Source organism: Eptesicus fuscus, chromosome 20 (assembly GCF_027574615.1).
Source record: "Eptesicus fuscus isolate TK198812 chromosome 20, DD_ASM_mEF_20220401, whole genome shotgun sequence".
Classification (NCBI taxonomy): domain Eukaryota; kingdom Metazoa; phylum Chordata; class Mammalia; order Chiroptera; family Vespertilionidae; genus Eptesicus; species Eptesicus fuscus.
In genome coordinates, this window is record NC_072492.1 from 46976339 (window position 1) to 47000054 (window position 23716).

The window sequence follows — 23716 nt, forward strand, 5'->3', positions numbered from 1 at the left end:
TCCCTGTGAGGTAACAATTTTTTTAAAAAATAGCTTAGATGCATCAGGCAGTTATGTAGACGCGACCGGGAGTTGGGAAGCGGCTCGTGGGATGCTCTGGGGGTCTTGTCGCGGGGGCTTCCAGGACTTTTTAGGTCTTGGGAGGTGAGGACGCTGGTCTAGGGGAGTCTCGACGGCGGGGTGCCTATCTAAGAGCGACTATCGTGAGCCGAGAGGGGTGTCGATCGGGTAGCGGGACAGATGGAGGGCTTTCCGGAGCCGCAGAATGAGTCCCCTTCGGCGTCCCAGCGGCTCCGGCGCCTCGGGCCAGGGCTGCGGGGAGGCCGGCCTCGGACCTCGGAGCTGCCTGGCGGTCCCCGCCCACTCCGCTGGAAGCTGCCTGACAGCTTTGTGAAAAGTAAGGGAGCCGGGAGGGGGGACGGGAGAGATGAGGCGGCCGGGGAAGGCAAGGTCCGCTGGAGAGCGCTGGAGGTGAGGGCGAAGATTAGGGTAACCTTGAGATCGGCCCCGTGCCCGGGAGGCTGGGGAAGTCTTAACTCTCGGCTTCCCGGAACACGGAAGGAGAACTGCCGGTACCGATCACCCGGGCGTGTGTGTGCGGTTCAGTCGACTGACTTCTCTGATTGTGTCTTGGCACAGGCTGACGTTAAAACCATTTGATTCTGTCAGACGCGGGATCGGCGATCGGGAAGCATGGAGATCCAGGAGAAACCACCGCAGAATTAGCGCCCTTGTACAGAAAGAAGCTCGGGTAAGAAAGCAGTCGTTAACTCACGATAAGACGTTCCCGTGTGTGTGGACAAAGAGATTGTTCTAGCAACGTTAAGTGTGAGGGTGGAGTACTGTAGAGGCGGCAGTCTAACAAGAGGCCTCAAAAAGTGATTAGCCTAAGGCGCAGGGACTGGCCTCAAGTGTGTGTTTTTGTAAACAAACGGCCTGTAACTTTCATTGTATTGTCACAGGGGTTGCCTCCAACTGTAAGTCTGCTGACAGGAAGCAGCTTTGCCTGACTTCACGTAGGACATGGTGGGTTGGTTACTTTGATACACGCAACGGCCAAGGTTATACCTCCTTATTTTGTAACCGGTTTTGGAGTCTCACTCTTTGACCTAGTGGTTAGAAGATATTCATACTTACAGTACTTGATAATAATACTGTGTGTTTATGTGCGGAGAAAGTTTTCATTGAGCAAATAGCACATCCAGGCTCAGTGCGAGGTTTTGAGAACACAGCTGTGAGCAGACTAGACATGTCCTTGCCCTCTGGACCTTCCTAATAGGTTAAATGTTAGTAGAGCTTTGTTTCTCATACTTAGACAATGGGAGTTGTAATATTTTCTTCTTGCACCTGTGATTCTTCCATATATTTCACTTTAGAAACTACTACTATAATCAACCACCTTCAAATCCTGGCCTGAGTTTTTTTATTCACCATTATTTGCTTGAATGATGTGTTTAAGGGTTTTTTTTAAAAAATATATTTTATTGATTTTTTACAGAGAGGAAGAGAGAGGGATAGAGAGTTGGAAACATCGATGAGAGAGAAACATCGATCAGCTGCCTCTTGCACACCCCCTACTGGGGATGTGCCCGCAACCAAGGTACATGCCCTTGACCGGAATCGAACCTGAGTCCTTTCAGTCCGCAGGCCGACACTCTATCCACTGAGCCAAACCGGTTTCGGCAAGGGTTTTTGACAGGTGTTTTTTTTTGTTTTGTTTTTTTACACTCGTGATACCCAGTTGACTTGCTACAACCTTAAATAGCAAACCTTTTATTCTGACTGTTATTTGGACATCTTTTCATACACTAACCATTAATTCATTAGGTGGAAGTCGGTCTTCCTTACCTCCTCGTCACGGACGTGGATTTGATTGTCTTCTGCTACGATTGCTTCCTAGAAGACTTCCTACTGTAAATTAAGTGGTCCTGGAAACCAACCTGTGTCTTCTATTTTCTAACTTCCTAAGACAGTGGTCGGCAAACTCATTAGTCAACAGAGCCAAATATCAACAGTACAACGATTGAAATTTCTTTTGACAGCTAAATTTTTTAAACTTAAACTTCTTCTAACACCACTTCTTCAAAATAGACTCGCCCTGGCCGTGGTATTTTGTGGAAGAGCCACACTGAAGGGGCCAAAGAGCCGAATGTGGCTTGCGAGCCGAGGTTTGCCGACCACTGTCCTAAGAAAAAGAATAGATCAAAACAAACTTTAAAAAGTTATCTTTAACCTAGGTAAATTATATTTAACCAAATGAATTTAAAAGGTATGAAATGTTGGCATTTACAAATTATGTGCTCATCATAATCTCATATGTACCTTTTTCAGGAATAGGAGAGTGAGAGTCCATCAGAATGGAGGTGTGTCCTTACTGTAAGAAGCCATTTAAACGATTAAAATCCCATTTGCCACATTGTAAGATGATAAAACTAACTATACCTGCTGATCAAAATGTTTGTCAGTCTGAGCAGGCTACACTCCCACATGCTAAGAAAAGGAAAAGTCCAATCAAAGACTTAACTAAAGCTAAAGAGAGAGAGTTGGGGACAAAGAGTGAGAAAAGAAATAGTAAGTTGATGAGGGACAAAACAGAACGGACTGCTGAGCCCTTTCCACTACCAGCTATTGGTTTGGAAAGAGCAGGTGATACAAAGGCAAGTGATGATGACACCAAGAATCAAATTCAGCTCTCCCTCAAAACAGTAAAAAATCCTGAACCAAAGGTTACTTTCAAGGAAGAAGCTAAGGCTCAGTTTTATGCATTAAAGAACGCTACTCCTAAAAGGGAACTGGCAAAAGATTTGCCTCAATCAGGAGAAAGTAGAAGTTATCCTTCACAAACGAAAGCATCTTTACCTTTTGGCCCAGTGGCACCTTCTTTGTCAAATCGAGATAGAAAATATTCTTCAGCCTTACCTAATGATGCACAAGCCACTTCTGCTAAGTCAAACTTGGACACAATTGATCCCTCAAAACAGAAGCTTCTAGTAAAATTGCTAGATACGCCTACTGGTGATAATCATAGTTCTCCCATGAATCTCAGTTATGGAGATAAAAGAGAAAGAACGTCGTTTTCGAGTGACGAGCGAGATTCCAAGGCCAAGGACCACCTCTCAGAAATGTATATTGATGTTAGAGACGCTGAGAAGGAGAAAAAGAACATGGAATCACAAATTCTAGATTTTCAAGTCAGCCCCTTAGGCAAAGTCCAAGTCAAGGAGAACCCAGGAAAAGGACTTGACCTTGGAGTAGAGGCTTGTGGGAGCAAAGGACACACAAAGGAAAGTGTATCTGTGACGGAATTGCAGGAGTGCCCTTCCAGGAGCGACAGCTCTAAGAACTTCAGTATGGATGCGCCAGCCACAGAGAAGAAATCTCGAGGGGAAGGTCCCAGTTTAGATTTGTTCATGCCAACGCAGACGGTTTGCAGTGAGTTTCTTTCTGTATCACAGCCACGTAATCAAAGTCTGGCCTCTCTGGCTATAAAATTTCTACAAGAAGAGAAAGCTGAAGCCTGCGATCCTAATCGAGTCCCTGATGGAAAGGCATTGATGGGAAGTGAGGGGCAAGCCTTCCTGGAGCCCAGATCTGGCTGTGGGCCCCAAGCCTCACACCCTGAGTGCCAGCGGTCTTTACCTTCAACCCAGCATTGTACTTCTAAAACTCTCTTCACCGGGCAGATGGAAATTGCCGACAGGAAGACCCTTCCTAGCTCCCTGGGGCTGGAGTGGTTTCCAGAACTCTATCCCGGTTACCTTGGACTAGGCGTGTTGCCAGGGAAGCCTCAGTATTGGAATTCAATGGCCCAGAAGCCTCAGCTCATCAGTCCCCAGGGGGAAAGACTGTCACAAGGTAAATATGCTCATTTTCCAGGGCCATCCAGCTCATACAGACTACTCTGTGCCTTTTTTATTTTTTTATTTTTTTATTTTATTGATTTTTTACAGAGAGGAAGGGAGAGGGATAGAGAGTTAGAAACATGGATGAGAGAGAAACATCGATCAGCTGCCTCCTGCACACCCCCTACCGGGGATGTGCCGCAACCAAGCTACATGCCCTTGACCGGAATCGAACCTGGGACCCTTCAGACCGCAGGCCGACGCTCTATCCACTGAGCCAAACTGGTTAGGGCTACTCTGTGCCTTTTGAAGTAAGATTCAGAATACTAATATTTGCCCTCAGTTAGCTTATTTTTACCTGGGCATTTAAGTGCACTGGACTTAGAGTTGCTTTGAAAATAATACTTCTTTCTCCAAGGGTAACAGTGGTTTATCACTCTCCCTTCCGCTCCACCGATAGTTGAAAGCCAGGCTGGCTGGTGATGTGGATAGTTGAATTTCTACATTAGGGAGAGGCATGGCCAGTAGAAGAAATTGGGTGGGTATTCAAGCCGAACAGACTCAAGCACAAAGACTTCAGAGTCCACCTAAGAAGAAGAAGCACTGTTCAGACTTCAGTCACAAAATAGGTTCCAAGTTTATGGTCAAATGCAACATCTGGGAATTTAGAATAGCAAAGAAGGTACAAGCAGACACTGTTTTTGGATTTGGGGGCGGGCTGGTATTAAAACTGTTCAGGGAGGCACGCCAGTCCAGGCAGATACAGGGGAAGTGGAAGGTTGGGAGAAGCGCACCAGGAATAGAGGGTGTTACAAAAAGGTGTGAAGTCCATGCCCTAGAAAAATTAGTCCACAGAGAATAGGACCCAAGAAAGTCTCCATTTTCCTCATCAGGCGGCTTTGGGTCTTTTTTCCCTTTTTTAGATTTTCTTCAGGCAGAGTTAAATGTAGCTTCCATCTCTTTGGTATATTCTATAAATGATCACATATTCATGAAACACCAATTTATTTGGTCTCAAAAGCATTTTCTTTTGTATTTTAAATTATCCCTTTCTAAAGATTTTAAAATGGAAGAACATTAGGTAAGGAGTGTTAGCTAAAGCTCCAGTTTCTTCAACTGCCTCAGCAGTGACTGGTTTTTCTACAGTCTAACACAGTGATGGGCAACCTTTTGAGCTTGGTGTGTCAAACTTCGCCAAAAAACTGAGCATAACTCGGGTAGTGTGTCACTTTGAGGAAAAAACTAACTCCAGGACTCTAGTCGCAAATGTTTCATCCTCAGGAGCAGCAAATGTTTCATCCTTGGCATGCGGTCGCGTGTCATCAGAAATGGCTATGCATGTCAGTGCTGACACGAGTGTCATAGGTTCGCCATCACTGGTCTAACATCTAGGCTCTCTTTACAAAGTTGTAGTCTCAGGCCCCTTCCCCATATTAAACATGGAATGAATATTAACATTTGTGTTGTTTGGTGGGTTTCAGAGTGCTTCCATCTGTTTTCTTATTTTGGCCTCATCGCTCTGAGAAGTGGGCAGTGATTTTATCTGTTTTGCACAGAGGGGATAAGGGATTTGTCCAAGGCCATGCTGCCAGTAAATGGTAGAGTTGCAAGTAGAACCCGGTCTCCTGAGGCCTAGTTTAATCCTTCCCACTAAACCATGTTGTAGAGAACATACCATCACTAGAAACATAGGTGTTCATTATATCTCTGTACTTCTCTGATTTTCAGTTGCATAAACATACAGCCCAGAGCAAATCTCTCTAGCATGTAGGACTTGTTTACTTTCTGTTCTGCCTTTGATAGCACTAAGGAGTGTCCTTGAAACACCCCCTTTTCATTTAAGAAGAGAAAGGGAGGAACCGGTGTTTGTCAAGTGATGCCTATTTCAGTCATTGTGCTAAGTTAGGTCCAGTACATTATTATCTCAACTAACCTCATAAGAACTCTGATGTGATGTCACTGACCCGCCCTCTTTAGTAGGTGAAGAATCTGAGCCTCAGACATCTTAAGATTTGCCCATATTCATTCACAGTAAGTGGCAGTCAATTCAAATCCAGATCCATCTCACTTGTACATCCGTGGTCTTTAAACTGCCCCAGGCTACTCTTTGGGGCACTTAGTGGTTGATGTCATGGCTGATATAAGTTATTAGATGACATACTCACTAATGGGTCCCAAGAATACAGTAATAATAGGGTAAGAGATACAGTAACATGTCATCAAATCACTAGGCTTGTGAGATTAAATATGAGGGAGAAATACAATCCTTCCTTCAACAACAAGTTCCTCCACAATGTGGTTAGGAACTGTTTTGTTCTCTCTATAATAAGTGATTAGTTTGATTTCTATCAGACAATGTGTGGCCATCCCAGGGCCTCTAGTTCTGTTATAAGTTGAGAAACTAGAACTTAATTTCACGACTAATGTTCAGAGTTTGATGCTGCTACTGAATGAGACCCTAGGATCTCAGTCAGGTCAGGACCTGATACCTCAGTTGGCCAAGGACTTCAGCAAGGCCATCTATATCTACAAGAATTAAAAGGCAGTGTGGCTCCTCAGCTTTGTTATTTTACCAGACACTGGCTACCTCCAGTGACTGCAAATTAAAATTGAATTTTCATGGAATCTTTGCAGCAGTGTGAACGATATTCCCTTGCTCAGGCAAGATCTTTGGTAGACCATTGGCCTTGATCTCAGGAAACCAACTCATTTCTTGGCTGCAGGCAGGGCCAGTGAGCTAACAATGACTGGGTTTACTCTCTGTCAGCTATAATGCCTGCATGTCTACCAGGCCTGGGAGACTGGTCTTAACCCCTTTTATAGACAAGGAAACTGAGTTCCAGAGAGGAAATAACTTGCCCGACATCAAGTTTCAGTTGATGGTTGTCATCACGTTTCAGTTGATGGTCTTTGCCAAGCTTTTCCAGGCAGCATTTCTTCTGTTGGACATTGGGTTTCAAAGTGGTGTCCGATCTGCTTTCTTGCATAGGGAAACCTGTAACAGCAGTTAGTCCTTCCCCACAGGATACCTGGGTGAACCTAGGTAAACTGATTCCACCAGATGAAAAGGTACCCAGGGCCTTGAGAGGCATCAAAGACTACCTTATCATTTTGATGATGCAAGGTGGAACCTAAAGCTCTCAGACCTGATGGAAAATGGGTATATTTTGGTGTCTGGGGCTAGGAGGTCCCAATGCAGACTGGTAGTTCTGAGGATGCCACAGAGTTTTAGTAAGTCAGGAGTAAGAATTTGGCTTATGAATTCAGCAATAACTACCAAAAGCAAAGCTTGGCTGATGGGGGCACCAGAGGTAAAAGTGAGGAAACCTGATAGGATCATGTGCTTTTAAAGGCATGTAACAGCTAAATAGAGGCCCTTCTCTAATCTTCAAACAGCATTTCCATCAATAGGGTATCCGTGTGAGATGTCTGAAATGGGGCAAATGTGGGGGAAGGACTCAGAACCTGAGCAGGAATATGAAAAGATACTTACATTTTACCTGTGCCTGTTTACAGCCAGGATTAGGTCCCCTGTTAGCCAGAGGAGTCCATGAAAAGGGGTGTTTTAGATAAAGGAGCATATGAATAATCAACAGCCAGAGATTTAAGGGGCAAGTCAAATCCTAGGTCTTGGATTCCAGAGGGATGATGGGAAATGTTAGAGGTCTAGAGGGTGGCTGAGGGTTTTCTGTGGTTATATTAGAGAGTGGGGCCAGTGTCACTAAGAGGTTAACCATATTCATTGGGTTTAAATATAAGGACATGGACCCTAGCAGGTAAAAGACAGTGTGTAGGAGATGAGATGGCAAAGGCAGTGGATCTTAGCAGCCCCGGGCCCAAAGGGATGGAAATCAGAACCCAGAGTAGCTGGGCAGCAAGAAGACATAGAAGAAAACTGTCAAAGGACTGTGGATTCTGAACTGATCTCCTGGGCTCTGTATCCCAGCTCAGGGCCTGAGCTGATATGCACATAAGTCTGGCAGCCTGCAAGGAAGTCAGTAGACTCAGCTGGTTGGAGAAAGAACAGAGTAGAGGAGCCACCCTTACCTGCTCAGAAAGTTGTACAATTGCAATTTCATGAAGTTGCTTCACCCCATCTTTTCAATTTTTTTCCAAGATGAATGGATTATACCCTGCTTTGTTTTTTTTTTGTTGTTTTTTTTTGTTTTTTTTTAAGACCCTAGTCTTCACCTTACAAGAGAGTTATCTTCTGTATCATTTCTTGGAAGCTAGCACTGTTCTTTTCATTGTTACTTAAACTGACTAGTGTGGCCCGGTGCACGAATTTGTGCACATTGAAAGGAAATTAATTGGAAGAAATATTTTAATATCACTATTTTCCCTTTATAATAGAAGTGTCAACCAAATTCACAATCAACAATGACAGATGGAAACACACGTGCGATTGGCGCCAGCAAGAGCTTAATATGTATCGCTCATGCACGAGTCAACTTAGCCTTTTATATATATAGGATACACTTGCTTAATTAGTCCTGCTTTCTGATTTAGCTAAACTTTTTCCAGCCTAGTGAAGCACCCCAACTTCTCTTTCAGGTAATTGTCAGCAACACAGCAATAAATATCAACACGAAGCAGATTATTATTGTAGATCATGCAGTGAGAAAAAAGGGTAAAATATTTAACTGTAGCAGTGTTTGACTATATTCTGCGCAGTAAGAAAACCTGAAGTCATTTTCAAGGGCAACCATTTCTTACGTCTATTCAGTCGGGTCAAGTTTCTAAGCTTTCTAAATCTCTATTTTCCGGCTAATGAAAAGGAAATAGGATTCCACCAAGTCTCCTATCTACCTACTCCAGGACTTCTGTGAAGATCAAATGAGATGAGGCACGGGAAAACGCTTCACAGACATTTGGTTAAAGTGTGAAATGTTTCCACCTGGCTATAAAGCAAGACATGTTCCTGGGCTGAAGAAACTGCAAGGAGGCTAGTCACTAGGGAGAGGAAGCCAGGGTTGCTACGTGACATCATTACCCAGATGGTTGGACACTTAGCATATTAGCCTTTTATATATATAGATTACCATTTAGGTAGTATTTTTACATCCACATCACCTTTTACCATGCCTGCTAAATTGGTCATAATATTTGCTTAAATTGTCCTTTATCCTGATGAACCAAACCAAGACCAGAGAACCAACCATAGAAGAGATTCCCTGTCTGTCATTAAACAGAAAAACAGGAACAGGAAAAATGTAAATGCATAGCGTAAACCCTCCTTGCCGGTTCTCCTTTAGTTAGCCGTGTATTGAACATAAATAAGAAACGTTTGCTGTCAGTAGTAGTGATGGGCTGCTGGAACAGACCTGTTGACTGCAGCTACAGTGACAAGTAGCTGTAGTTAATCTGAGTGTAGACAGTCATGCTTTTTGCTCAGATGTTTTAGCAGATGATAGAAAATAAGAGCAATTTATTTCATTCAACACATACACATAGGTCATCTGGGCAGAATATTCATCAGATCAGAGGGGAGCCTTTTTCTGACCTGCGAGGGGCTGCTTTGACTTGGAGCACTTAGTGTGGCTGCAGCCCCAGGCACCTCTTTAGGATATGCTCTTGCGGAGGCCTAGCCCTTGGAACCTTGGGTACTGAGTGTGGGGAACAGGGTGAATTCAGATGAACTATCACTGTGACTTCTGTTTGGGACCGCAGTTCCTTTGTTGGAAAGAAGTTCGACTGCTCTGTGGAGTTGGGAACCCCCGACCAGGCTTACCGCCTCCAACGTCTCTCTAATGCGGCTCTTGGGAGCTGTACACAAAGGTGAGGCGCAGTCATCACTTGTTGGGGTCTGTTGCTGGTTCCAAGCTTTGGGAGAATTTTCTTTCTTTAGCTGTGACTGTTACTTAACACACGGCTACAGGAAAGAGAAATGTGCCTTCTTCCTGCTCCTGTTTGCTTTCATCCTGGAGTCTGACGTCATCAAAAGCACCAAAGTTAATAAAGTAGTAGCTGCCATTTATTGAACAGCTTTTGGTTTATAATGCCTACCCCCCCTCTCTGCCACCTACACCATGTCTCTCTTGCCCACATTGATCGTCCCAAAGCCAGGAGGACTCTAAACCTTACGTTAACCAATCAGTGGTATTAGCCTCCTCCTCAGTAAGGATTTTAACCAAAATCCCAGAAGCAAGAGTAACAATTTTTTAAAACTGAGGTCTTCTAGACTTTAGCCTTTTCATCTGTTTACATATCTAACCAGTGCTGTGTAAATTCTTTGAATTACGGTTCCATCGCCCCAGCTAGCGGAGAGCTCGCAGGTCAACCTCAGTCACAGGTCCCGGCATCACTGGTTCTTTCTTAACAGGCTGGATCAAGTGCAGCACCACCGTGAAGAGTGGAGTTGGTGGCGTCACGATGCTCTTCACTGGATACTTCCTTCTTTGTTGTAGCTGGAGTTTCAAGCATCTGAGTAAGCCTTTCTATATTTTTAGCCTCAATTACAGGTCACATCCCATTGCAGGGACCTCCAAGCAATCCTCTGACTGCTTTTTATAGCATTACAGCTTGGCACTATCTGAGTGCCCTGGTGAATGAGGTGGTGCCCGAGGCCCTGGGGTTCTTTTTATTAAGAGCTTTGGGTTACAGTGGCCTTTGTAAGACTTGACTAGATTTACATAATTGCTTTTGTGCTCGGTTAAGGTTGTCATGGAGATCTGTTTGCCTCCTGGAAGATGGGGCTCTTCTCAGGGGTGCCTTTTTATTTCCTACCTGAGAACTTCTTTTTAGGATTGAAACCAGCTTTCTGCCCCAAAAGAGAGGAGAAACGGGATACAGCTGTCAGTCACCAGCTTGTAGCTGTCGCAGGCACTTCCCGCTGGATAAGCACTTCTACTTGTGCCAAATCTTACCAGGAGGAAATGCTTGGTTCATTTCTCTTTCAGCTTAAGATGACTTTTGCTCATTTTTTAATGTATTCTTTTATAAAAACATATGTTTATAGTTAAAAGTTTAAAAAAACATGGAAAGAGCCCAGTATTTTTCCACAATTAAAAGCAAAAGAGGCCCAGCACTTTCAGATGGAAACTTCCGGTGTAAAAGTACAAGGTAACCATTAACACTAATAGCCAATAGGATTCCCAAACATCTCAGTTTAACAGCATGATCTGTAGAGATGAGAGATAAAGAGTCGATTCAAGTGGCCTCCCAGATCCTTACATTTATCTGTTTATCCAAAGAGCTTGGCTGGCGGAAGCAACGTTGACCCGAGCGCCACGGAGAGTGCACTGGAGAGGATTCTGGAGACGACTGCAGGGCATGGTTCACAAGTTCAAGTTGTGTCGGGCATAAGAGGGAGGGAAAGAATAAATTATTGAATGGAAAGCAGTCATTTAGGAGTATTTTTTTTACATGTGAACAGATCTGGTTCTGTCTGGATATTTCTTTGGCTTGCTCTCAAAAGTCACTGAAAGTTACTGGGAAAAATCAGTTTATTTGTTCATAAAGGCTGATGTTATTTAAGGAGACGTAATGATGACAAAGTTTATCATTAAAATTTTTAGTGATTTCCCAATTCTCTGTGAAGACTAATATCTCAATTTTAAGTCTCTCTGCCTAAAATTCTCTATACTTTGACATATTACTGCTATTCATCTAGACTAGATACTGAGCTACATGTATACTGATAGAGAGTAACTACTGTCCCGGTGCACGAATTCATGCACATTGAAAGGAAATTGGAAGAAATATTTTAAATCGCTATTTACCCTTTCTCTGTAATAGAAGTGTCAACCAAATTCACAACCAACAATGACAGATGGAAACACGTGTGCGATTGGCGCCAGCAAGAGCTTTATATGTATCGCTCATGCACGAGTCAACTTAGCCTTTTATATATATAAAATAAACTTGCTTAATTAGTCCTGCTTTCTGATTTAGCTAAACTTTTTCCAGCCCAGTGAAGCACCCCAACTTCTCTTTCAGGTAATTGTCAGCAACACAGCAGTAAATATCAACACGAAGCTGATTATTATTGTAGATCATGCAGGGAGAACAAAGGGTAAAATATTTAACTGCAGCAGTGTTTGACTATATTCTGCGCAGTGAAAAAAGCTGAAGTCATTTTCAAGGTCCACCATTTCTTATGTCTATTCAGTCGGGTCAAGTTTCTAAGCTTTCTAAATTTCCATTTTCCGGCTAATGGAAAGGAAATAGCATTCCACCGAGTCTCCTATCTACCTACTCCAGGACTTCTGTGAGGATCAAATGAGATGAGGCACGGGAAAACGCTTCACAGACATTTGGTTAAAGTGTGAAATGTTTCCACCTGGCTATAAAGCAAGTCATGTTCTTGGGCTGAAGAAACTGCAAGGAGGCTAGTAGTCGCTAGGGAGAGGAAGCCGGGGTTGCTACATGACCTCATTACCCAGAAGGTTGGACACTTAGCATATTAGCCTGTTATATATACCGATAGCTGCATTGGCAGAAAATCTGCATACTTTGGCCCTTCCTCTCGGGAATGGTTTGGCCCTCAGATCTTGGCAAGTGTGAGAAACAAAAGCAGAGTAGGGGTGGGTGCAGAGTTGCTGGCGAGCCTGTGAAAGGTTCTTAAGAGACTACAGCAGTGAGCAAATGGTTTCAGTTTATCCTGTCTTCCTGAAAACGTGAATCTTGCCCTATCTCTGCTCAAGAACATTCCTTTCCCTCTGTTAGGGTTGTTTGGGGCTGGTGGCTTTTCTATGACTCTTCCCCCATCAAAATATTCAGTTTTCTAATATTATGACTTCTGTTTTGGCTCCTAGAGATTAACTTGGATACTTACAGATAGAAAAATCTGTCTATAAATATTCAAAACAGATAACTTTCTTCAGCCCCTTTTCTAGCACAGGGGGTGATTATATCACATAGATATGCATATATCTAAAAAGTATGTTTATGTATATGTGTGTGTGTGTGTGTGTGTGTGTGTGTGTGTGTATTATACAAAGTGTCCCCTCGGGAGTTCCACTGGGAGATTGGGAGTTCGATCGCTTGCTATGATGTGTGCTGACCACCCACAGGGTGTAGCGCGAAACATGGTGGGCAACCAGCAGCAGCAGTGGGGCTCTGAAGGAGCGAGGGAAGGGGGAGGCAGGGAACCTGATCGCCGGCCAGGCCTAGTGACCCTACCCATGCATGCACGAATTTCATGCACCGAGCCTCTAGTATATACACTGAGTGGCCATATTATTATGATCTCTGAACGCGTAATAATCTGGCCACTCAGTGTATATCCATCTAATAAAAGGCTAATATGCAAATTGTCCCCTCGACCAGGAGTTCGACCAGCAGGCAGGCCAGCCAACCGCCCATGTCCCTCCCCTGGCCAGACCCCACCCATGCACGAATTCATGCACCGGGCCTCTAATATATATATATTTTCACACACACATTGAGTGGCCAGATTATTATGCATTCAGAGATCATAATAATCTGGCCACTCAGTGTATGTAAATGTGTATATATGACCCCTGGTCTGCCATTTCTTGCTGATTTATAGATTTTCCTAATTACTCTCCATACTGCTTCCACCCCATGCTCCTCTGTTCTGATTATTTGCCTCTTCCTGTGTCCTTGGACAAGACCCTCACCTGTGTCCTTGGGCAAGTTACCTCCTTGGAGCCTCCTTGGTCTAGACCAGTGATGGGCAACCTTTTGAGCTCGGTGTTTCAAACTTCGCCAAAAAACTGAGCATAACTCGGGTAGTGTGTCCCTTTGAGGAAAAAACATTATTTCGCGATATTTATAGTTTAAATAACATAAATGTTTCATCCTTGGCATGCGGCCGCCTCAGCGGCTGCGTGTCGTCAGAAATGGCACTGACACGCGTGTCAGAGGTTCGCCATCACTGGTCTAGACTGAAAAGTCCTACTTTACAGAGATTTGGTGAGATTAGAAGTCTGGCACCTGTTAATTCCAGCAACGTCTGACAAATAACAGTTAAAATAACAGTTCTTCTAAAGCCTCTGCTGGTGTCGTATTCTGTTCAGATTCTAAACTTGAACCGAGCAAGAGAGATCCCACCATAACCCACACAAAGTGCAGCTGCCATTGGGCACTGGCCCTGTCAGAGCCAAGTGCTGTGCGGGCTCCTTACTGCGCTCCCTCCCCTCCACCCCGTGAGGCAGGGGCTGTATGCTCGTTTTCCGAGTGAGACTTGGGGAAGGTGAGTCAGGTGCATGCACAGCTGTGTGGTACCTGTCACAGAGCAGCCCCGGAGCTGGCAATTGCACCTCCAGGCCCGTCTCCCAGGGCCCGCATTCTCTCAGGCTTTCAGGCGGCCTCACCCTTCGCTCCAGCTCTGGCAGGTCCCTGTGTCCACCTGCCAAGGGGAGGCCTAGTCCTACCGCACGCCCTGTATTGTAGCTCTTTCCTCCATTTGCCCAAAAGGCACAGCTTCGTGCCCCATTCCTCCCAGCGATTCAGTGCCTGGGTGTCGGCATCGACAGCCTTAAACTTGAGTTCCATGTCATGTCCTGCCTCCCTGTACAAGGATAAGCCTTGTTCGTATAGCTACCTCTCTGTACGTCCCCGCACCAGGCAGGCACGCAGATAGCCTTAAACGGGAGCCACGCAGGGACGCAGCTGCGTGCTAAGGAGCTTGAATTGCCAGTTGTAGCAGCAGCGCAGCCCCAACTGCTGCAGGGCCCGGAGCGGAGCAGAGACGGCTCCCGGGTCCTCGAGCTCCTGCTCTTGCACACCCGTTTCCTGCCACTGTCACTGCCTCCAGTCCTGGGGGACCTCTGGTAGCCCATTCACTGACCGGATGGGCGGGAACAAACCCACGTGAGCAGGCCACTCTGTGCCGCACCCTGTTGAGGCCGACAGCGTGCTCTCAGGGATGTTGGGGACAGGAGCCCACGGAATAGGCACGGTCCTTGCTGGCAGTCCCCACGCTCCCCACAGCCCCGGGGCTGCGCTCTGAGAGCTCTCACCTGTGCAGTCGGCCTGCAGTCGATGGCAGTGGCCCGTTTTTTCACACTGAAAGAGAAAAGGTCAGTGGCATTGGTTTTTGTAAATTCCGACCCAAAAGAAAAACCCTAAGTTGTCCAGGGAGCCAGAGGATAAGGCTGGCTCTCTGAGGAAGCTGGTGGCTTCCGGCCCCAAAGAGGCCTGGAGATTCACTCACTACCCGGAGAACGGGGCTGTGGGCGCGCACAGGCCAGGAAGTCGGATGTGCAAGGAGGGCGAGGGTCTGCCCTTACCTCTCACCCTGACGGGACTGACTGGCAGAACAGAGAGGTCAGAGTTCAGCAAGGACAGCAAACAAAACCCAGGTGCTGCCTTCCCTCCCTGCCCACTCTGCCCCCCAAATCCTACGGGCACTGTACACAAATAACCCCAGAGAATTCGTAGGCCGCAAAATAAGACTGGAAACTTACTAGCCTTTTTTCTTTTAAATATATTTTGTATTGATTTTTACAGAGAGGAAGGGAGAGGAATACAGAGTTAGAAACATTGATGAGAGAGAAACATTGGTCATCTACCTTCTGCACGCCCCCTACTGGGGATCAAGCCTGCAACCAAGGTACAAGCCCTTGGCCAAAATCAAACCCCGGACCCTTCAATCTGCGGGCCGATGTTCTGTCCACTGAGACAAACCTGTCCGGGCCTTACTAGCCTTTTAAAGAAATGTGTCTGGCAGCAAGAATAAGATTGGGCGGCTGCCACGTCCCTGTCGTACATTTGGTGTGCCCGTAGGCCCCCTCCCTTCACGCCCACTCCCACGCCCAGGTGCGGGTGTCTTATCTGTGGCAGGAGAGGAGTCACACATTGTGCAGCTAATCACCCGCCCTCCAGCCCTGGACAGAAAACAGCCCGAACCTCCACCCCCCATCCTGCTGAAGGGCCCTGCTCCTGCACCCTGACCCCCAGGCAGGAGAGCAGCTGCTCCTGGGGCGACATCGGAAGGGGGGAGAGGCAGGCACCCCCTCGGGAAAGGTAGAAGCAGGAGGTGCTGAGCCCCACGGCCAGGTGAGCTCAGATACAGGGGACGGGGAGGTACAAAGAGCTCCTACAGACGTTCCTCTGTGCAGACGCAGCCCCTTCTCACCGAGGGCGGGGCCCTGGCCAGGCGTTCAGGCCGAAGCCAGGCTTTGAAATGCCTTCATTTACCTTTCTCATTGCTGAAAACAACATTTGACCAGAGTTAGAAATGGGCTTATGAATTCCCCACCTTCTAGGGGAGATGCCACTCAGAACCAGCAGGGGGCGCCCTCCTCCCGCCCCATTGCCATCCCAGCCGGGCCAGCTAGTGAACAGGAGCTCAGCAGCAATCATTCCTGGGTCCAGGCTGCGCAAAAACCAGGGAGCGGGGGCGGGGGCGACCCTCCTGAGGCCGTCATCCGCACCTGGTGGCCGTAGGGAGTTCTGTTCCCACAGGGACCCCACCAGGGCCTGATCCACAGTGACTGGGCCACAAGTCCGGAGCTGAGCCCTGTTCTTTACCACCACCCCGCCTGTGTGAGGAGCGAAGGGGAGGGGGAGGTGTGTGTGGCCTGGGAGCTGGGAAGTCCCACCTGAAGCAGAGGTTACAGAGCTTGGAGGGGCCTGGGAGGAACCGCCACACGTATGTGCCACTCATGCAGAGGCGTGTGCCTTCCCCAGGACGGGGAGATGGCAGATGGCGTGAGAGGGCAGTGGGACAGGCAGTGCTGGGGGCTCCGAGGTCCCGGGCACACGTGCAGTAACCGGCGTGAGACAGACACGGCCCTTCCTGCCCGCACTCACCTCGGGGCGTTGGGTTGAATAAAGGGACCATCTTGGGACTGAGGAAGCAGAGAGAGACATTACGGCCGGGCCGCTCGCCATCGCCTGCTCTAATGTGAGGCGCGTTCCACGTGAGGGCCCAGGAAGGAGCCCAGACCCTCTCCGGGGACGGAGGGAGGGCTGCAGAGGGTTTGGGCCCTCCTGGCATCCTTTCTACCCTTGTTTCTAGAACAGTCTGTGAAGAGCTACATGCCCGTCCCCGGCACGGACATACACGAACAGCCCGGGGCAGAGCTCAGTGTGGCCGAGGCAGGGGTGGGTGTCCAGGGAGCGATGCAAGGGAAACACCGGGCCGACGCTCCCAGACACCTCATCCCCACCTGGGTCAGGAGCTACGGAAGGATCTAGATGGGAAGCCAGAGAGTGGGCCCAGCACTCGGGGGATCACACTTACTGTGCGTACTGGCACTCGGGCCCCAGGGGGCAGAAGCCACCTAAGTAGTTGGTGCACATGACCCTCTTGACGTGGCGGTATTTACACAGGGGACCTGCCAGGCAGAGAGAAACGGCCGGAAGCATCCGAATTAGCAAAGGAGGAACACAGGCCAGGGATGGCCACAGCGGTCCACGTCCCGGTGTGGGACTTCCTGCCCTGTCCATACCGCCCTGCAGCACCTGGTCCTGGCCTCGTGACTGAGCTGGGAAGGGAACCCCGGAAGGTGTAGGGTCGGAAGAGTCCCCAACAGGCTGGCTTGAAGGTTACAGACCGTAATCTGCCGTCTTGTATTCATTTAGCCATAGGAGGCGCAGCTGAGGCGAGACTCACCCCACATCTCACTCACCCTCCTTCAGCACCCCTTCTCTGCAAACCCCGCCCCCCGCAAGCAACCCTGCCCAGAACTCAGAGCAACATGCCTGAAGGCACAGGGAAAGAAAGCACAGGCTGCTCAGAGCAGGGACCCTGATGTGGTCCCTGTCCCCCAGTGGCTGACTGTCATGGGGCAGGTGGAACCTGCTTAAGTGACAGGGTACCCCCAGGTGGGTGAACTGTATGCCCTATGCCAACGGCTCCCCGTGGGGTCCCCCATGGGAGCGGCCGGCCACCCTAGGATGGAGCTGTCTTCTGTTTCCATAAGTGAGGAAGCAAGCCGTTCAAGGTTGTGCAGCCGACAAGCCCTGAAGCCACTGGGGTTGCACCCACGCCTCCTCCAAGAAGCCCGCCAGCCCACACCAGCCCACGCGTCACCGTGTGACAGGTTCTCCTGGGAGCGAGCTGAGAACCACGGAAGGGACGTCTGCTGGGATTCCAACCCAGGGGTGGACCTCACCCCAACATGCCACCTCCCAGCCGGGAGACCGCCCATCTGGCCCCCCACGTCCCCTTTGCTCCCTCTGTCGGGGCCTCACCGTCTTTGCAGAAGCCCTGGTCATACGAAGGACAGGCCTGGGCCTTGGAAGGTGTCTTCACGTGAAGAAAGTCGCACTCCTTGTTGCTGCACTCACCTGAAAACCCCAGCGTCCTCTTGGTCACGGTCACCTCCCCTCCCCCTGCCCCCGCCCACACACACACCGCATTGACCTTGCCCCTCGAATAGAAGCCCCTCGCCTTCCTCTGGTCGTCAGCAGCTTTTGAAGACAGGGAGGTGTTTCTAATCCTCCCTGCACTCTACAAAGGGCGGACCCCAACAGTACTAGTACTTGCTAAGCAGGGTTTGGGGTGATTGCACACACTCGGAGCGGTGGGGTGGGGCAGGCCCGGTGCCCAGGAGGGGGACAGGAACTGGAGGCAGTTAGATGCCATCAGGGAGGCAGGAAGCAGGCAAGGCGGGACCCGGGGCTGGCAGCTAAAGACCAAGACGACATAAGACACTGGAGGAGACCTGGCCACGCGCTGTGACCAAGGTCCCTGCTCCTCTCCGCAGTGAGGTGTCACGCCTCGAGTCTGGGGTGCAGCTCTGTGCGGTGAAATTGCCAAGAAGAGCAGACCTGCCTCAGAGTTGGCCCAGGGATGGAGACGGCGGGAGAGACAAGCCCCTGCTCCCCGGAGTTTGCAGGCACTACTCGAGAGTCACTGGTGAGGACCCTCTTAGGTGTCTCAGCGACCCAGGGGCTCTGAAGGCGCCATAGGGCGGGGGGGAGTCAGCCCATCTCCTGCCTCACTCAAGTCAAGAGCTGGAGTTTCCAATCTCATCCTCCTCAAAGGTTTACGACTCTGCCTTTCGGCGCCGAAAGGCGCTCCGTGGTGCCTATGCCATTGGGGTTCAAACCGCTCCCTAGAGACCTGTTTCGTACACTGGGCTTCTGCAAAGCAAGGGGTCACCGGAAGGAGAACCCACTGGCTGAGAGGCCTAAGCGTCTGTTCTTGCCCAGCCCTCTCCTTCCACAAACGCAGACGCCAGGGACCAGACAGGGCAGGTGGGCTGTCCATTTTCACAGGCTCCTCACGTCGTAAGGGGGTTAGCTGTCTCATCGCCAGTGCGCATCTGACTCCGGGCTTGGGCCTTCTAAGGCATCCAAGGGGCATCCCCCCCCCCCTCCACCCTCCTGCAGGGACTGGTGAACACCGGACAGATGGAGACAGCGGGCAGTCACCCTATGCACTGGGGTTGCCTTTCTGCCCTGGATGCACGACGCTGCATTCCTCTCATGGCCAGCAGGTGGCGCCCGCACCTCACCCTCCAGAGGCAGCAGGTACCTTTTTGATGGGCACAGCCAGGAACCGGGCCAAAAGACCAGGATTTCTCCACCCCTCCCCACTCCTGCACGCCCCAACAATCTCTTTAAAAATAAAACGGCTTACTTCCAACAAGAATGATAATTACTTTGGCATGCGACGAGAAAGAGATATTCGTTCATTAACTCCGAGAGCAAAAACGTACATTATGTAGTATTGCCATCACCGATTTACATGCCTGGCCCTCACAATGGGAGTTGAGGGCAGAAGGGGACCTGGGCCTATTCCTGTATCCATGTCCAGCACCGTATCCCCAAAAGCAAACCAGGGTTACTGAAGGAGTCAATAGTGCTGCTTCAAAAGGAAAGAGGTTTATGCGATGACCGAGGGGAGCCAGGCCCCAGATAAACTTTGTCCTGTCCTTGAAGGCACGTGTGTGGGCAGGCCTCGTCCACTGCCACAGCTCTCAACTCCGAGGACCAGGCAGGAAACGGATTGGGCCTGGGAGGATCTCTCTCCAGGACCTCCCCACCCGCCCCCGATGCTGGCTGGGGTTCAAAGCCACGGCCACAGCCACCGTCAGAGACACCCCTGGAGGCTGTCCCAGCTCTCTCCCCTCCAGGTCACTCTTTTCAAACACACTTTCCACACCACTGGACTAGATCACCCTTCAGGCTCCTTCTGTTCTGGAAAGCACTGAGCTGTAGAATGCGAGGGAGAAGGAAATATTCCCAGAGTCCACGCCTAAACGAGGCGGGAAGCGGCCGTGGCTCCCCGCCCCGCAGCCCCTTGGTCGACGACAGGAGGAGGTGAGGCCCAGACCTGACCACACAAGATAATTTTAGGGGGGCTCTGCTTCTGAGCCCCAGGGTTGTTTGTTTACAGTTGCCTTTTATTGCCAACGAGTGATGCTAGCTTTCCATTTATGGAAGAATGTCAAGCTTTCTTCTAAAGTGAGAGTTTAAAATAGCGAAGCAGTTGGAAAATTATACGATGGTGCCGGTCCAAGGACAAGTGCTTTGTGAGAGTGGCGAGCACCGGACTGTGGCCCGCATGCGCCTGCTGCTGGGGAACCACTGGCCTGGCCCCCCGCAAACCCCGGACCGAGAGATGGCCCGTTCGAGGCTGTTTCGGACAGTGAGTCTGGGTGTGACTGGACCAAGACTGCGGAGGGAAACGGCTCAGCCTTTGATCCAGCCGCACCCTCTCCTTCCCTTGGGTGGGCAGCGTGTGCCCGAGCCTGGCAGGGCCAGATAAGCCAGGACCAGAGTGCAGTTCCACTTTCTCTGGGCCCGTGGTCGGCAACCTGCGGCTCGCGAGCCACATGCGGCGCTTTGGCCCCTGGAGTGTGGCTCTTCCACAAAATACCACGGCCTGGGCGAGTCTATGTTGAAGAAGTGGCGTAAGAAGAAGTTTAAGTTTAAAAAATGTGGCTCTCCAAAGACATTTCAGTCGTTGTCCTGTTGATATTGGGCTCTGTTGGCTGATGAGTTTGCCGACCACTGGCCTAGGGCGTTGGAGAGGCAGGCGTCTGGGGCTCAGGCAGGCCTGGCCTGCTCCCTGAGACAGTGAGGCCTCCTTTGGGGGGGTCCCTCCCAAGCATCCCATCCCACAGCCGCTGCTGCCGCCCGCGGGGAACGGGCGGAGCCAGGCGGGCATTACCGAACTTGGAGTGGAAGTAGCACTCGGGCATCCTGGAGAGGTCGTACTGGTGCAGGAACCGGCACTGGTCGCCCTTCTTGCACAGCCCGCGCAGCCAGTGCTTGCACACCACCGTCTTCTCCCCGTGGTCGTGCCGGAACGGGCACAGCCTCCCTGGGGACCAGAGCGCCCAGCTGGGAGCCCCCGCCACCCCCAGCCCGGGCCCCCTCGGCCCTGGGCTCAGACCCAGCTGCCCCCTCTAATCCCCTCCCCTGCACCCTGGTGGAGGCTGGAACTGGGGGCCAGAGGCAACAGGGGGGACCAGCTATGGTCTGAAGAGATGGCTGTGCCCACGACCACACCTCTGCCCGGACTTTCCTCTCTGCCTGGCGTGGTGCCCGTCAAACCCCAGGAAGCCCCCAGGCTGTCGGGACACCCCCTGGCACCTTACATGCCCCTCTCCTCCAGGCTTACAGTGGGGCTCCCACCAGAGAGCAGAGGCAGGATCCCGGGCCCGGCCCCTGCCCCCCACAGCACCGTCCCTATCACAGAGCATGTGCTCATTAAGGACCTATTGGATTCACGTCTTTAAAAAAAATGATGCTTCCTGATTCCAGAGGCCTAACGTGACCACGAGTGAGGTGGCATCCAGGCAAACCAATTGATGTGTCTCTCTCATATCTGTTTCTCTCTCTCTCTCTCTCTCTCTCTCTCTCTCTCTCCCTCTCCCCCTTTCTCTCTCCCTTCCACTCTCAAAAAGGAAAAAATCAATGGAAAAAAAATAGCATCGGGTGAGGATTAAAAACAAAAAACTCTACCCCATCCCGACTTTCCCTCCCCAGGTGCGAATGCAACACCCAATTCGAGGCTACGCGGAGCCCAGAGCGGCCTAGACGCGCGGCCCACCTGCCGACCCACCTTTCTCACAGAGCCCCTTGGCGTAGAAGTTGCACACAGCCGAGCTGGACTCTAGAAGGGGAGAAGGAAACAGAGGCGCCAGCTTCCCCGAGGGCCCTTCCTCGGTCAGCAGCCTCCCCAAAGGCCCCCCGAGTCCTGCCTCTGGATGCTGGGCCCTAGAACCAGCCTCCAAACCTCAACACCTGAGCCCCCCAGTCTGCAACAGAGGCCATGGAGGGGGCCTGAGGCCAGCCTGGGAGCTGGGGAGCCAGCCCTATTTCCTGGGGAACCCCACACAGGATGTAGGAGGGGGGGCCCGAGCCCCTGAGAAGGGAGGGGCTAAGCAGGGAATCCCAGGCTGTGGTCCCCCAGCTCAGACCCCTGGTGAGCAGCAGAGCAGGGAGCTGCCCAGCAGGTGCTGAGCAGAGGCCTGCAGAGCAGCGGGCGGGGGGAGGGGAGAGGGCAGGGGTGGGCGGAATGGCTGGCGCCCTCCTCACTCACTGTCCATGCCCAGGAAAGGCAGGGGTTCAATGCCCTTTTGCATCTCTACATCCTCCTCCAAGGTGAAGGTGAACCGCTCCAGCCCGGCAATGACCTCCTCCATCCTCCGTCTCCTGCGGGGGCTGCTAGAAACTGCCAGGGCCCCTGCAGGTGGGCCCTATAAAGCTCCAGGGCCCTTAAAGGGCCAGGGTCCGGCCCAGGGGCCAGGTGGCTGCCAGGCTACCCGCAGGCCCAGCTGTGCAGGAGCGGGCCCAGCTGTCTGCCCCTCCCACCCCATGCAGGTGCAGCCGCCCCAGGGCCCCTCACCCCCACACCGTGTAAGCTGGGGGGGGGGGGGGGGGAATCAGCAGAGCCCCGCGCGCGCATCCCTGCTTGTTCCCAAACCCACACACAGCATGTGCGCCCACGTTCCCAAACCCGCGCTCATACTTTCAACATGAACACACAGCCCAGGTTCGCACGGGGAGCTGCACAAACCAGCCTCAGCCAGGCTGCTCGGATTGGCAGGGCTGGGGAGCCAGAGGGTGTGGGGGCGGGGCGGGGGCGCAGAGGGACGGGCCCCCCCACCGGGCCCCCCACCCTGCCTCGCCCTCCCTCCCCTCGGGCCCCGGCCAACCCCTCCCTCCGGGACTCCTGACACCCCTTTTCTGGCCCGAGGGACGGGGCCCGAGTGAGCTGTTCCTGGGAGAGCGGGAGGAGACGCGGAAACTCGGCGGAGTCGGAAAGAGTTGGATGAATGGCGCTTTGTTCGCCTCGCTGCCTGGCGCACGACCGCAAGCTGGGCTGGGGGCGGGGCCGATCCGGGCTCCGCGGGCGCCCCCCCCCCCTCCACTCCGCGGGACCACCCCAGCGCCTCCCCGCCCCGGAGAAAGTGCTTTGTCCCCGAAATCTCCATGCAAATGTTGTTTTATTATTATTACCCCCTCCCCTGGCCCCTGGCCCCTGGCCTGGGGACATCTGAACTTGCTTTCAAAGGAGCTTTGTGGGGCTCCAAGTGGGGCAGGCCTCCCCCCGCCCCTCCCCCGGCGCAGGCCCCCTCGGCGGCCTTCCCTCGGATGGAGCCGGCGTTGGAGTCACGTGGGAGCCCATGCCCACAGAACCCAAATGCCCTCCTTGGCGCCCGCAGGCAGAGGGGCAGCCCCTGCAGGCCCGCAGCGAGGCCAACAGGAATGAGCCCGCTGGCGCCTGGCTCCCGGGCTGTGCTCCTGGGTTGTTGTTCTTGGGAACTCGGGATCCGACAGGGAAATAGCTGGAGAGGTACACCCGGGGGCCAGGCGAGCCGGGAGGGGCAGGGAGGGGAGCCAGAGCTTCCCTCCAGCCACGGTCCCAGGAAGGCAGAGGGCAGAGCTGAGGGCCGTGGGTGGGGGTCCCTGGAGAGATGCCCTAACTGTGTGCCCTGATTAGTCCAAGAAGACGCTCATCGGTCAACACAGGCTCCTCTGAGGCCCGCACCCACCCG

The 23716-nt window shown here is 51.2% G+C and overlaps 2 protein-coding genes across 4 annotated transcripts; one reads left to right on the forward strand and one right to left on the reverse strand.

Moving 5' to 3' along the window:
• Positions 1–9: 9 nt before the first annotated feature.
• C20H17orf80 (chromosome 20 C17orf80 homolog) lies at positions 10–11325 on the forward strand. Of its 3 annotated transcripts, none has more exons than XM_008156247.3 (6): positions 17–144; positions 640–751; positions 2332–3855; positions 9513–9620; positions 10165–10269; positions 11036–11321. In XM_008156247.3, exons 3-6 carry the CDS (start codon positions 2358–2360, stop codon positions 11059–11061), a joined length of 1737 nt encoding a protein of 578 aa, XP_008154469.2. In that variant the 5' UTR covers positions 17–144; positions 640–751; positions 2332–2357; the 3' UTR covers positions 11062–11321. The 3 variants fall into 3 exon arrangements, with proteins under 3 accessions (XP_054565711.1, XP_008154469.2, XP_054565710.1); XM_054709735.1 differs by lacking the exon at positions 17–144 and adding an exon at positions 409–471; XM_054709736.1 differs by lacking the exon at positions 9513–9620 and having other exon boundaries at positions 10–144; positions 11036–11325.
• A 5604-nt stretch (positions 11326–16929) lies between these two features.
• Positions 16930–22360, reverse strand: CPSF4L (cleavage and polyadenylation specific factor 4 like). The gene is made up of 6 exons (XM_054709445.1): positions 22258–22360; positions 21774–21828; positions 20881–21029; positions 17952–18047; positions 16999–17092; positions 16930–16948 (listed from the first exon to the last, which is right to left on the reverse strand). Exons 1-6 carry the CDS (start codon positions 22358–22360, stop codon positions 16930–16932), a joined length of 516 nt encoding a protein of 171 aa, XP_054565420.1.
• Positions 22361–23716: the final 1356 nt, after the last annotated feature.

What these genes read in the sequence shown, in the direction of transcription:
- C20H17orf80 (XM_008156247.3), top strand. Translation starts at nt 2,358, where the DNA reads ATGGAGGTGTGTCCTTACTGTAAGAAGCCATTTAAACGATTAAAATCC. An exon ending in CTTGGGAGCTGTACACAAAG is followed by an intron (nt 9,621 to 10,164) that starts GTGAGGCGCAGT and finishes CTTTCTTAACAG; the next exon opens with GCTGGATCAAGTGCAGCACC. An exon ending in CTGGAGTTTCAAGCATCTGA is followed by an intron (nt 10,270 to 11,035) that starts GTAAGCCTTTCT and finishes GTTTATCCAAAG; the next exon opens with AGCTTGGCTGGCGGAAGCAA.
- CPSF4L (XM_054709445.1), bottom strand. Translation starts at nt 22,360, where the DNA reads ATGGAGGAGGTCATTGCCGGGCTGGAGCGGTTCACCTTCACCTTGGAG. An exon ending in GCCTTTCCTGGGCATGGACA is followed by an intron (nt 21,829 to 22,257) that starts GTGAGTGAGGAG and finishes CTCCCCTTCTAG; the next exon opens with AGTCCAGCTCGGCTGTGTGC. An exon ending in CCAGGGCTTCTGCAAAGACG is followed by an intron (nt 17,093 to 17,951) that starts GTGAGGCCCCGA and finishes TCTGCCTGGCAG; the next exon opens with GTCCCCTGTGTAAATACCGC.